Source organism: Teleopsis dalmanni, chromosome X, assembly GCF_002237135.1.
Source record: "Teleopsis dalmanni isolate 2A chromosome X, ASM223713v2, whole genome shotgun sequence".
Lineage (NCBI taxonomy): Eukaryota > Metazoa > Arthropoda > Insecta > Diptera > Diopsidae > Teleopsis > Teleopsis dalmanni.
This window is the reverse complement of record NC_051848.1, coordinates 91154220-91168386: the sequence shown is the minus strand read 5'-3', so window position 1 is coordinate 91168386 and position 14167 is coordinate 91154220. Positions and strand designations below refer to the sequence as shown.

At 32.0% G+C, this 14167-nt stretch overlaps 2 protein-coding genes across 2 annotated transcripts in view; both read left to right on the top strand.

Annotated features, from left to right (window-relative positions):
- Window positions 1-12903, top strand: part of LOC119687427 (beta-1,4-glucuronyltransferase 1-like) — a 180945-nt gene extending 168042 nt beyond the window's left edge. Inside the window, exons 4-8 of the mRNA XM_038101731.1 lie at window positions 7914-8259; window positions 8323-8822; window positions 8899-9327; window positions 9391-9700; window positions 11746-12903. Of these exons, the coding sequence (XP_037957659.1) occupies window positions 8029-8259; window positions 8323-8822; window positions 8899-9327; window positions 9391-9700; window positions 11746-11943 (1668 nt within the window). The 5' untranslated portion in view covers window positions 7914-8028 and the 3' untranslated portion in view covers window positions 11944-12903. The remainder of the gene's footprint in view (window positions 1-7913; window positions 8260-8322; window positions 8823-8898; window positions 9328-9390; window positions 9701-11745) is intronic.
- On the top strand, window positions 5635-7231 carry LOC119687428. Its single transcript, XM_038101732.1, has one exon. The coding sequence runs from the start codon at window positions 5825-5827 to the stop codon at window positions 7202-7204; it is 1380 nt and encodes a 459-aa protein (XP_037957660.1). The 5' UTR covers window positions 5635-5824; the 3' UTR covers window positions 7205-7231.
- Window positions 12904-14167: the final 1264 nt, after the last annotated feature.

Below are 14167 nucleotides of genomic sequence, written 5' to 3'. Positions count from 1 at the left end.
CATAGCCAAATAACAAAAACGGAGCTAAATTGTTATCAAATGATATCAAGACTAGTTATGTATGGAGTGTCTTGAATTTTTGATTATTCTTGGTTACGTTGGAATTTTCGTCAAAAAAAATTGCAGACAAACTTGCTAGAAAAGGATTGCTTAGAAGCGCGAAACCATTTTTTATTAAATAAAAATAACTCAAGATTATTATAGGAATTTTGACATGGTACAGTGCCATGTTTGAATGTTTACTCTATAAAACTAGGAGCTTATAGGTCTAATAGGGGAAAGAATGAAAATGCAAAACATGAGCTAGAAGCTTGCCCGACACTGAATTTCTCAAGACGGCATGAAAAGAATACTATAATTTGTTGAGGAAATTGAACTTCATGAAATACCATAAATGAAGAGTGAATTTTCATAGCATTTAACGTCAAAGATCTCTAAAGCACAGATTAGTCTCTAATGAAGATTTTGTGAGTAGCTGTAATTTTTGTAAAAGTGTAATTATAAAAGTATATAATTTGTATAAGGTGTAATTGGATGCTGGCAGACATAAATACATAATTAAATTTATTCATCTATTTTATTTCTCTTACATAAGGTTCAGTAGTAATATTTTCAGGGTCAGTTCACTCGATAAGCAACTACCAAATTACCAAATACTTTAATTTTTCCGCCTTACAATCTAGGGTAGTAGTTATGTATGGAACTATCGCTATAGTTATAGGATAACTATTGTATATGTAAATATTAACTTGAGTATCGTAAGAGTGAGCGCTTATTTACTAGTAAGTTTATGTATGTTGATAAATGAGACTATATCCAACTCAATAAAAGATGTGCTGGCTGGTCGCTAGAAACAGACGAAACCCATTTTAGCATGCCACCATCTTCCATAAAGTTTGTGAATATTTTGGTTAAATTTCAAAGACGCAATCCTAACTATTTGTCTTGAACTTATTTTAGCTCCAGCATGTTATAGTATTAAATTTGTTTGTTAATTGAAGTATAAACTAAAGTATTGTTATAATCTTAAACTTTTCTAAAAATAAAAAATTTTCGAAAACATTACCAATACATCTTGAAAAGTGACTGTTGGCAAAAGAACTCCTTTTTCCAGTGTAAGTATGCTGAGCTGTCATTCATGAACGCCAGCATGGGGAAAATGTGTGTTTGATTATAATACACATAATGAACTTTGTTTCAGTAACGTATATTTAATTGTATGCATCGTACTATACCCAAATACAAAGAGAAGTTCCTCAACAATCACCTCATGAAACCAGTAATACAATTTCCTAAAACCCATTAAGCAGCGCAATAACTTACTCTGCCCTTCTTTGCGAGATCCTCATTGTGTTTTAATTTGAAGCTCTCGAAATGTCTTAACCCATAATTTTTTCAAGTGTCTTCGTTCTTTAGCTCAAAATTAAATATTTTTTCTTTATTTTATGTATTAATTTTACGACCCCCTTAACTACTTCGTCCATAGTTTCAGAGTTAAGTGCACTCTACCTATGTGCCCTGTCAATAGACCAACTAACACGGCCGAGCCATGAGCCGCCTGTGCCATGTACACCACCTTTGGCTGCATACTTGAGCACTTTTAATTCCTTCAGCCCGCCTTTTCTTTTGTTTCCACGTAAAACACTTGATGTGGCGTCGTGTCGGTGCTTCTTGCAGTTCTTCAAGTTGTTGCATGCCTTCTACAATGCATGAGCTTTCTACAAGCAAACCAACTTAAGTTACGTGTGCGATTGGCACCGGGACTGGCACAGGAATAGGCACAGGCAGAAGGAGCAAACTTTTCTCATGTGCTCTTCAGCTCGTTACTGCTGCATAGAAACTGAATTTGTATACAATTTTACTTGAACAAATGCTTGGGAAAGGTGTTATTCAGGTGGAGGGAGTTTAATGTAAGAGTCCTGCATATTCTCGGCAAAGTACCGCCAATGGTGTCAATAAGAGTTACTCAACTGTCAATGGATATTAAAATCAACTACATATAAAGAAGTATCTCAAGATTTCAATTCCGCGACAGCTTGATGTAAACAATTTCGGAGTAAGTAAATACAAATTAGTGGAATGTTAAATTATTTCCGAATTCTTTTTCAAAAATCTTCTGAATTTCTATATATTCGGAAAAAGTTCAACAATTGGACTACAAATCGCATGTCGGTCACACATTCTTTTTACGAGAAGTAGCGTGCGAGGAATTTTCACAAGTCATAAAATCATATCTTTATGACTTGACATATCTTTGCTGTTTGCTTCCTATTCAAATCGTATGAATAAACACCATGACCCAGTAATATCGGTACAAGCAGAATATATTGAAATTAAATATTTTTTATTAGCCGGAAATTTCCAAATGTCTATATAAGCTATATGTCTATATGTCTACATTGTTTGACATTTCTTTAGAAATAAGTACATAGTATATAGCTATGTATACAACTTATGCATAGGTTTGTCTTTAGTCATTGCTATACCACATATATAGGGTCCGGTATTAGTGTATAACTTGATGTTGTTAAATTGTTTATATATATCTCACCTGCTACTATAAAAATGAGCCTGTTTGGGGAGACAAATTGTTGGTACCGTGTAAAAGTCGATGACACGTTTAGTCTTATTGTTTGTGACTGTCAGCTTTTATCTGGGATAGGAAGAGAATACAGCACTGATTTTTTTGCCATTTGATATTTAAAAAACCTTTCACGAAAAGGATCATTCGAAACACTAAGTGTCTGCAAAGACAGAGATATAGAGCATTTATAATGTCTTCTCCGTTCATTCATTCTGAATCTCTCTATAATGAAATCATTCTGTATACATCATATATTATGCAATATGATCCGCACATAATTAAATTTGTTAGTGAAGGTGTTCTTTGTTGTTCCATAAAATGCAATAGCAGACGAAACCTTGTTTTCATGCGACCAAAAGTGTCTTTTCATTAAATTCTCTTTCAGCAGACGACAAAGAAACATTATATTTGAATGGACTAACAAGCCGATTTAAATTAGGATATACTGAACCTCCTGAAAGAGAAGAACAGCTAGGAAATTTGTTTGGAAGTAATTTTTACTATACAGTTGAGATGTACGCAAAACTCGGCTGTTGTGTAAAGAACCAGGCTCTCCAACATGCACATCTATAAAAACACCGTTTTCATCGTAAACTGCGTGCAAGATTAAGTTATAATTATGCTTCCTACTGAAATAAGCCTTCTTGCTATCGTGTAGAGTACTTATTTTAAGATATGTGCTGTCTATGCAACGGAAATTTTATCGTATCGTTTCAGCAAAGACGACCCAGATCATTGTTTGCTGAAATGCAGCTATTGGAAAAACCTTACCAAAGCTGTAATTTCTTCTTTCAGAGTTGTAAAAGAACAACATTAAGTCTGGTTAAAAAAGTTGGCATCACTTTTTAAATATGTCAAATGCTTTTTCTTGACATATTTTGTTTGTTGTGTATAATATGAAATATGAATATTGTAAGCATTTTTATTTTAGGTATGTATTTAAATTAATTTATTAATGTATTTAAAATTATTATTGAATGATAAATATGATGAAAAATGCTCATATGACTTTAGCGAATGACTGGAATTTTGCAACATATATCCAATGAAGATTCACAATAGACTGATTTTTGAATTTTGCTGCAACTGAAACTTGAGATTTAAAATTTTTTTGAGTAAAACCTAACATTGTTGTTGCTTCACATGTTTTCTTTCGTAAGTTGCGAGTATTTTTTTGCTACTCTGAAAGAAAAAAATACGGCTTTAGATAAAATAAATATTTTTTGAAATTTTTGCCTTCTCCATAATTGATTTTGGATATAGTAGGCTTTTTCGGTGGCTCGCAAGTACGGCAAAAAATGCATGTTGGCCTATGTTGGCCACGCGAGTCATTGGCATCACTGTTGCAATCTGTCAAATGTTTTGTTTTGACAAACAGCAAATCTTGTATATGTGCATATAAATCAAATATATTTTTATAAAAATATTTTAAAATTAAAATGAACAAGGAATTAAAAGGAATGGTAAGAATATTGGAAATTTAAAAATAAAACACTAAGATAAGTAAATTTTTGTAGGTACTGTCAATGTTGGGAGAAGAAAGCAACGTTTTACTTGCGTGTATTTCTATAAAAAAATTTTTTACGCATTTTTACGCAAACTACAAATTAAATGAAATAAAATAAATGTTACTTGGTAATAACTAACGTAAAAATAATTCAATGTGCTTAATACTTACGATTTCTCCATTCTTATTATTTTTTCGTTACTTTTCAAGATATTTCAAATTTTTGAATTCTGTTTGAATTTTTATTTCCTCAATTTTTGACATTTGATTGCACTATTCGTTGGAATTTTCAATGAAGGTTCACAATGAAGGTTTTACTGGCCGATGTGGTTGGCCAGCATAGCTATGCTGGCCGAGGTAGAGAAAATAGTGTTGTTGCTTTGCGTACATTGCGGCCAGTATAGGCCTGCATAGGCCAACAACTTGCTGTTTTTTGCCGTACTTGCGAGCCACCGAATACGCCTAGTGTAGCTCAAAATTAAACACAATTTGGTTTTTATGTTATGTCTTCATAGTTAAAAATAATTTCTTTGAAATCGAACATTGTAGAGAGCAAGATTATTTGCATAAATAAGTCAAAAAAAGAAATTTCTTCTATTCATTTATTTTTATTTCCTTCAAATGAAAGTTTTTTACAATAGGCGTTTTCGGTGGTTTGCAAATGTGGCAAAAAACGCATGCTGATCTATACTAGCCGAAATAAACGAAAAACAATAACACTATTTTCTGTATCTAGACCAGTAGTTGTTTACTGCCCAAACACTCAGTAAAGAAAATAGTGTTACCAACACAATAAGCGAACTATTGTGAACCTTCATTGGAAATTCTAACGCATATTGCAATCATATGTCAAAAAACATATGTAAACAAAAATTCAAACAAAATTCAAAAATTTCATTAATTGGGAAAAAAGAAAAAATTTCTGGGTTTTATTTTGAAATCTTCAAGATTTTACCTTTCCTTTTAATTTTGTATTCATTTTACTTTTCAATTTATATAAATTATTTATTTTTATACAAAATGTAATTTGCTTGTATTATGTACACGTACTTGTAATAGTGATGCCAAATCTCGCTTAAGCATGATATAGACGATGCTGTGCTACCAAATTGCACTGTGTATATTCAAGTATGCTGTGGTACCAAATCGCACTGTGTATATTCAAGTATGCATACCAAATTTCTATCTGCAGACATGTGTACTTTAAAATTATAACGTGTTTCAAAGTGTATAGCAAAGCTCGTACTTGGTCTGTATACTTGGTGTACATACATGTAGCATCGTCTATAGCGAATGTTCGATTTCATTGTGCTGATAAATCTCAATAGTTCTCATAAACTAGTTTCTTAATTTCTATGAAAATAGTAGAGAGAGAGAGGTTAAATGCAAACATGAAAATATTAAAAAAATTTCATAAATTAATGAAAAATATTAAAGAAAACATAATTATACTGCAAAATTATTCATAATGACTTAATAAAAATAAAAAAAAAAATATTTGCAAATTGAAATTAAAATTGAATTTGCATCCAATGAAAAATAATACATAGCTCGCTGTTACCTTCCACACATATTTAAATACATTCCACAACTTTGACATATGTCATCAATGGCAGCACTCAATTGTGATATGTCTTTGTGAGCGAAAACACGCAGATTGTGCGCCAATTTGATGTTGACAATAATTTTGCAGAAAACTTTTGCTAATTGAAAATATTAATTATTGTAATAAAATGGCTGCAACGAAATTAGCAGAAGCGTTGAATGATTGCTTAATCAATTTTGACAGCCGTATACTCGTCACTGATTTGTTGCAAGAATATAACTTATCGTATGACGAAGTGCACAAAACGTTGGAGGAATACCTAAAACAACAAGAGAACAAAGGCACAAAATATGAAAAGCGTTTTTTGGTACAAGGCTTTGAACAGGAAGGTGATAATGAAATTTATACTGTCGTTAAAGGTGAAACAAAACTACGCGAATGGATGGAAAAGCTTAAAAATGTTGAAAGCCGATTGTATGCAGTTGAGGTGTCTGGCGGTGCCAGGACGCCAGCACAGATTTTTAAACCAGTCGAAAAATGTTTAATATTGATTGATAATATGGAGGAGCGTGTGTCTGGAAATGCAAACAGTTCTCATTTAAATGATAATGCCCATACCACGGTTGCTACTACTACAGCCAAATCGGCGTCAGCTGCTTCGAAATCTACAAAAGCAAAGAAAGCTGTTCCATTTACAGGAAGAACTACTACGATTGCAAGCGCCAATGTTGTGGAAAAGGAACTTATTATAACAGCAGAAACAGAGAAACCTAAGTCCGATAACATTGAGCAACCGCCTACTCAATCTTCACCAAAAAAAACTAAAGCAGTTGCTAAAAAGAATACTAACAAATCGCAACCAATTGCCATATCCAATTTTTTCACTGCGGCTGCAAGAGGAAAACCACCTACAAAACCGGTAACTGAAACTAAACCAACGGCAGTAAAATGCGAGCAAAGCGGCGGCAGCTCTGACAGCAAAAGTGCAGTTACTTTAACAAAATCTACAAAACAAGCAGATGATATTATGAAGCTATCTTGCACTGAAGGTTCACTAGAGAAGTCGTCAGAATCCTCTGATGAAGAAGAAGTCATCAATGCAAACAAAGCAATTGAGAAACAAGCTACCACAAACAAAAGAAGTTATGTCTTTGATTCGACCAGTGAACCTACACTAAAGAAGTCATTAGAATCCTCTGATGAAGAAGAAGTCATCAGTGCAATGAAATTGGATATCATCAATTCAGACAATGAAACTGAGGAGCAAGCTACCACAAACAAGAGACGTCGTGTCATTGATTCCGATAGCGATAACGAACCCGAACAAAAACATGAAAAGATTGATGTTATTGAAGTTGCTGAAGAAGAAGACAACAAGATTAATAAATCGGAAACATTTTTGGACGATGAAGACTTTGTGGTAACCGTTAAATCAAAGGGCAAACCTAGCAAAAAAACATCGCCACGTTTGAAGCCACCAGCGAAAATGCCCGCCAAACGTAAACCACCAACAGCATCTACCAAAACGAAACAAGTAAACATTACAGATTTCTTTGGAAAAAAATAAATTAAAATTTCAAGTTATTGTCCTGTAAATTAAAGTTATTTATAAAATATCAATAAAGGTAATTTCATTTAAACTAATTTGTTGTGTTTTAATTATAGGTAGCGCGCCACTACAATGTTTGGATATCTGGGTCCATAACTGTTTCGAAATGTGAACCAAATCTATTATTGGGATTAGGAGATATAACTGCATTATTTCCAATATTTGGTTTAATTTCCTTACATATGTTATCATCTCATCTATTCCATAAGTGATATCTACCCACCCATTTCCTCCCGGCGATAATTCTAAGCGATGCAAAACAAATTTTCACATTTATTTTATTGGGATTTAAAATGTGATATACTCGGCATACAACTTCATAGACTTCCCAAAACACTTTATTATCTGATAATAAAATTGTATATATAACAACACTCTTGGAAAATCAACGTATAAGTCTACTTAATCGTCAGTATTAAGTAGAACTTCAAAGCTAGTGCTTCGATTAAATGAAATATATCTCTGTTAAGTATGACACAAGAAGTCTGAGGTTGTCTGTTGTTTATAAGAATTTCTCGATAATTTTAGATTTGCATTGACTTTTAAACCTATTCCAAGAGATAACAATTTTAACTCCAGTTATATCTACGTCAACCGATTCGAAATTGATTTTCATATTTACAATGAATCGTAATATCAATATTTATGTTGCTTTTCGATTTTTTAGACTTCCATCTCGTGCAAGCAGATTTGATTCGAAATTAAACTTAAACTGGTGTTTCATGTGAAGTCTCTTAAATACGATTCCAGTTTGTAGCAAGTATTTTCACACCGTCCTTAAAATGCGTTTCGAGCCATTGGGGCAGAAAATGTTCACTCGTCGTAATTGGCTACTACGCTGTAGCATTTTAATCAACGTAGCTGTTATATTGTACATTGGTAGTCATGTGATGATCGGTGGTGGTAACAATTTCACATCTGGTTCCGCATTCTTCCTTCAAGAGCAACAACAACAAACACAACAGCAACAAATCTTAAGAGATGTTAGTATACGTGAGCCAATAGCTAAAAATGTGAGTGGATTCATTATTATTGTTATATTATGTAATTAAATAATAAACATTTTTTCTATACAGGAGGCACTTACGACATCAATAGATAAATTACAACCTGTGGCATCACCACCAGATGCACAATCACCAGTTGCACCAATTGACGTCGGTAATCAGGGAGCTGCAGCTGCAGTAGCAGTACCAGCAAAAGTGGAGGAATCTTCTGGCGCAGTGGTAGCTCAATCACGCAAAGAAACAGAAGTTGCCGAACTTGATCCAAATTTGGGTGATCCAGCGGCTGTGATAGGCAATATAGGGGGCGAATCCAATACATTTGTCAATAACTCCAACACCGATGGCTACATTGTGACAGGCGATGAAAAAGACTTTGGCGATCGTTTGCGCTCCATATTAAAGTGTTATGATCGTCCGTATAAAGCTGAAACATTACAACGCGGCGATTTTTGGGTGTTACAAAACTATGTACGCGCCGATCATGGTGAACTGAAGTGCCACGAATCCATTACTTACACGACACATGCGGACTATACGTTTTTGGATAACCTAATACCATTACTTGAAAGGTGTGTGTAGCTTACTGTATAAAAACTTTATCCTTTTCTTTTATTTATTTATTTATTTATTTATGTTGGTTTATAGGTGGAATGCACCTGTCAGTATAGCTATGCACGCACCGGGTACGGATTTTCAACCAACACTCGATTCCATAAGATATTTACGAGACTGTCTACCCGATAGCGATCTTGTTCGCATGTATACCACATTTCATATATACTTCAGCACCAAACATATTCCGGATAATGTTCCCAAGCAACAGGATGCTTTAAAAGTAGGCTATAACTGCACTCTGCCTCCACCCTACTTCAACATTACAGCAGGTCACTTGTATAAAACACAAAAAAAACTTTTGTATCCTGTAAACGTAGGTCGTAATATCGCTCGTGATGCTGCACTTACACATTTCTTACTCGCTTCCGATATAGAATTATATCCAAATCCAGGACTAGTGAAGAAATTTTTAGAAATGATTGCACGAAATGAAGCATATTTACATCGCAAAGCTCCCAGGTATGTACTACTCGTAAACTTTATAAAATCCATATTTGTTTGCTAACAATTTTCTCACGACAGAGTCTTTCCGCTTTCAATTTTTGAAGTCGAAGCAAATTCGGCGGTGCCGCGGGATAAAACTGAGCTGCAGGAACTGCTGCGCACTGGTAAGGCGATTCCCTTTCATAAACGCGTATGTGCCAGCTGCCATGGCGTGCCAAAATCGAAAGAATGGATGGTTGCAAACGAAACAGATGAACTCAGTGTTTTCCATATTGGCAAACGCACTAGTTACTTTGTACATTGGGAACCCATATACATCGGAACCCATGCTGATCCACACTACGATGAACGACTCAGTTGGGAGGGAAAGAGTGATAAAATGACACAGGTACATTGAAAAGTTTAAACAAGCGTAAATGAAGATAATGGTTTTAAGTATGAATATTTATTATGATTTTTTTAGTGGGACATGAATGAGAAGTAATAGTTTTATCTATAACCAAACGCACAGCAAGAGGCGGGATTTTGAAATGATTCTGATTTTATTTCTTATAGCTTGTTTAAATACTTCAAAGTATTATCGAAGGGAAACATTAAATCGAGCACACCAATGATGATTGTATGGCCATATGTCTGGCGTTTTACATTTCGAACTATTTGGTGTATAATTTTGTTTTAAATTTTTTGATTTTCGTTACGTCGAAAATATTTTAAAGTCGGTTTTGTTTTTTAATATTTTAACTTTCATTTCATACGTTTTATTTTATATATCTCCACACGTATTTCGGCAAATTCGCTTTGCCTTCATCTGGAGAATTCCTAATATTTGGTGTACTTCTGATCTTGTCTGAACATATTTTGTACAGACTATTTAAGTGCAAAACTATAGTTTGGTCTAGACGTAGTGTTAGTAACTTCTATTCATGCTGGGTTTTATATATTATTCTTATTTATTTACAATAAAAGCTTAAAATTTTTTTCTTTGAGCTAATAGAGGCTTGGAGTATTTTGATGTTCAAAATGAATGCTCGAATTCATGGAATCGAATTGTTTGAATACTAACCCGCTCTGCTCCTTTTGTGTTAGTCGTGTTATCTTCCATGGCTTTCTCTTTTTCCAGCACCTTAAACGTTTTGAAATCCTCACCCGTTCCTTATCGTAATAATTTGCTTGCTCAAGCACCCTCTAATCCGTATCGTAACTCATGTATTCATATTTTGTGATTTCTTTCCTGTCTCCTACTCTGTAGATCTGTTCGGGCTACATCAACAATATTTTCTAACATTTAAGTTGACCACGATTCTGATTTTTGCGCAGACTTATTCAACAACTAATTTTTGTGAATACAGTTATTTTCAATCACTTTCAGTTTTCAAGATATCGGACTTTAAAGTCTGATATGTCTGATATGTAAATTAGTGACTGCACCAGATGGCGGCTTTTGTGTAATGAATGTGAAAATTGAATATAATAGTTAGTTGTAGACAGCGTGTTAAATATCGATAAACCTCGATATTTTGAGAAGTAAGGTATATTAATATAAGGTGTAGTTTTAAAAGTGCTCACCAAAACCGACTGTAAAATCGAATCGCGCGGATAAGTATATTCATAAGAATCATATTAAATATGATCATATTAAATATTAAAAATATTAAAATAATATTAAAAATAAATGACAAAAAAACCTGGAATTTGAGCATTGAAAGTTTGTGCAGCCTTGGCTATTTGTGGATAAACATGATTAGTCATCGCTTCTAATTTGACAGGCACGAGTTCTAAGCCTGGCACTTGCAGTCCAAACAAATTATATACGGACTATAAACTAATTAAATAAAATTTCGATTATTTCCAAAGACCACTGATAAAGAGTACTTGGCAATACTCAAAACAGCGTTGTAAAAAAATTTTTGTCTTTGTCCTTTCTTTGCTATTCGAATCCGTCTAACTTTTAAATAGTTTCTTTCGTCATAAAAAGACACGCCATTATCGGCAAGAAAAAATTAACCTTGTGATCATATCATATTAAATTTAATTTCGATTAAGATTCGTGTTCCAAAACTTTCTGATTTATCTATGTAATCTCTGTGAATGTATGTTTGGAGTTATGAAAACCATTTCAGAGATTAGCTTCTAGAGTTGTGATTTTTATAAATATTTACTGGTTATTTGTCAACTTAAAATTTGTATTATATTGGTATTTCTGTTGGTATTGTAATCTGAGAGGCTTGTTTGTTGCGGTACTCTTGGGAGGGGAGCGTTCTGCCGGTTAGTTACCTAGTAAGCCAAGTTACAGTTGAAACGGAGTAGACCCAACCTAGAAGTCTGAAAACATTAAGTAACTAATTGACATAGGTTTCCTTTAGTTTATATTTTTTTTCTATCTAGTTTTTCTCCATGTATAATCCGATTATAATTTTTTTAATTAAATTCTAGGGATATGCACTTTGCGTTCTTGACTACGAATTCCATATACTAGACAATGCATTCCTTGTACATAAGCCGGGCATCAAAAAACTGAAAAAGGATAATAGACGCGCCATGTTGGCAGGTAAAACGAATCAACTAATACGCAAGATCATTTATCCGGAATTAAAAATCATGTACGGCACAAGAAAGGGTTGCGCCGTATAGTAACTAATTTGGCGAAAAGTTGGAAGACTTTAACTTTTGGCGTTCAAATCGAAATACAAGACTACATTAATTGATACTACTTATTAAGTAAGAAGTGAAGAGGAATAGTAAAACAGATTTTTAAAACTAAATAAATAAACGCTAATAGACTCAATACTAATAAAATTTGATATATATACTAACAAATTGTTGTTAAAATGTACTGAGCATAAATTGTTGATCCTTTAAAACAAACACTACAATTCCGTATACATATTTGTGAATTTTAAATATTATTAAAAAAAATACTCTATTATTTTTTATTATTTTTATTGTATTATTGCGTTAACAATATATAAGTTATGTATATTAGAAGTGACTTTGACAACTACGATAATAGAGGAAATGCTGGGGTATTATCAGCGAAATCAATCATTTCTTCCATATGTGAAATCAATATTTTATTTCGCACCAATGACTGTTCATTATAACAAATAGTTTTTTTATTGTTTAACCCAAAGTTTAATATTTTTAATCTTATTAAAATTTAATGTAAGTTTTCTTGGTTTTCAGATAAGTTAATAATTATAATTGTTGAGCTTAGAGATTTGGAAAAATTTATTAAATTTTTATTTAGTTTTTATTTTTTTTTCTTTTAAAAATATAATGTTATGTATATATAAATATAGTGAAATATTATTTCTTTATTTAGCAAAAAGTCAATTTCGCCTCAGCATTTGTCTACTATCCGAAGTTATCACTAAATACTTAAGTCAATACGATTTTATTTGTTGAGCGAAGTGAATTCGCATTTTGTTACGAGCATTTGTTTCGATCACTGACACATCAAGTATAACATTACAACAGTTAGCAAACACATGTATAACAGTTAGTAAACACCTGTATAACAGTGTATAATTGTATTATATTTACTAAATTAGTTTATCCCCTAAGTTTTAAAGATGTAACAAATTAATGTAAAAACTATTAAGTATATTTAAAGAAAAGTAAAAAAATATTATAAATGAATATCGTTCATTTACGATATAAAAAAAATTTAAATATGTATAAGCAAATATGCAAACATGCAAACATGCAAAAGATATGAGCAAATGAACCAAGCATAAATTATTTTTGTATATTTAAAATTTTCAAATTATATGTAAAGAAGTTTTAGGTTATTAATAGATTTAAAAAAAATTTTTCAGTGTATTTGTCGTCGATAGGATTTAGTGAAAAATTAAAAAAAAATTATAAGCAACAAACATCGTCGCCGGTTTACTATATGCGCACCTAGACAAAAAAAAATCAAATATATTTTTAACCAAAATTGTTATACATAAACTGATTTCCACTTAGTTATACTAAGGAATTATTATAACTAAAGGAACTATTAAGATCGATATCTTACATTCAGCCATTCTACACAGTCAGTGTGTAGAAGAAGTAAGTGTCTTCATTGTTTTTCGCTACTCGCAAATAACTTAGTTTTGTACATAATTAAATTTAAATTGAAGAACAGGAAAAAGATGATTAAAATCACACTTTCTGTTATACTAATTTCCAGTTTATCCAACAAATTTGGTAGAATTGTCGCCCCATGACACCAAATTTAGGTTAACAACTGCAGCGTCCATAACAAAACGTAAACAGTCGATACTTGCACCTTTTACACACTCTACGAATGCGATTTAGTTATAGTTATTTAAATATTATTATGTGTCATTTTAGAAAGGCACAGCAAAAATATTAACACTTATAAACGTAAACGTAACGAGATGTTTATAATGTTTATAACCTAATTATTAATATTAATTGAAACATTTATTTTGTATTTAAATAATCGATTACTTTTTAATATACAATATGTATACATATTTTAATATATACATGTATATAATTTTTTTACAATTTGTAAGTATAATTACAATTTTGAGCGTAAAACCGTGATATTTGAATTAGTAATTAAATAATTTTTATAGCTTTTAAGTGAATTTAATTAAATCTACATATATATAAATGTACATGACTGCATGTATATTAATATAAAATACTTATATACAATATATGTAATAACTACTCTGAAAACTGAATACTGCACTTTTAAACAATTATTGATAACAAGTTATTTACTTAATTTATTTTAAAGTAATCCATTTTTATTTTTTTTGTTTTTTGTGTGATGATAATTTACAAATTTAATTTAATTTTTACATTATATTTTGTACTAGTGTAATTCCAAAAG

What these genes read in the sequence shown, in the direction of transcription:
- LOC119687428 (XM_038101732.1), top strand. Translation starts at nt 5,825, where the DNA reads ATGGCTGCAACGAAATTAGCAGAAGCGTTGAATGATTGCTTAATCAAT.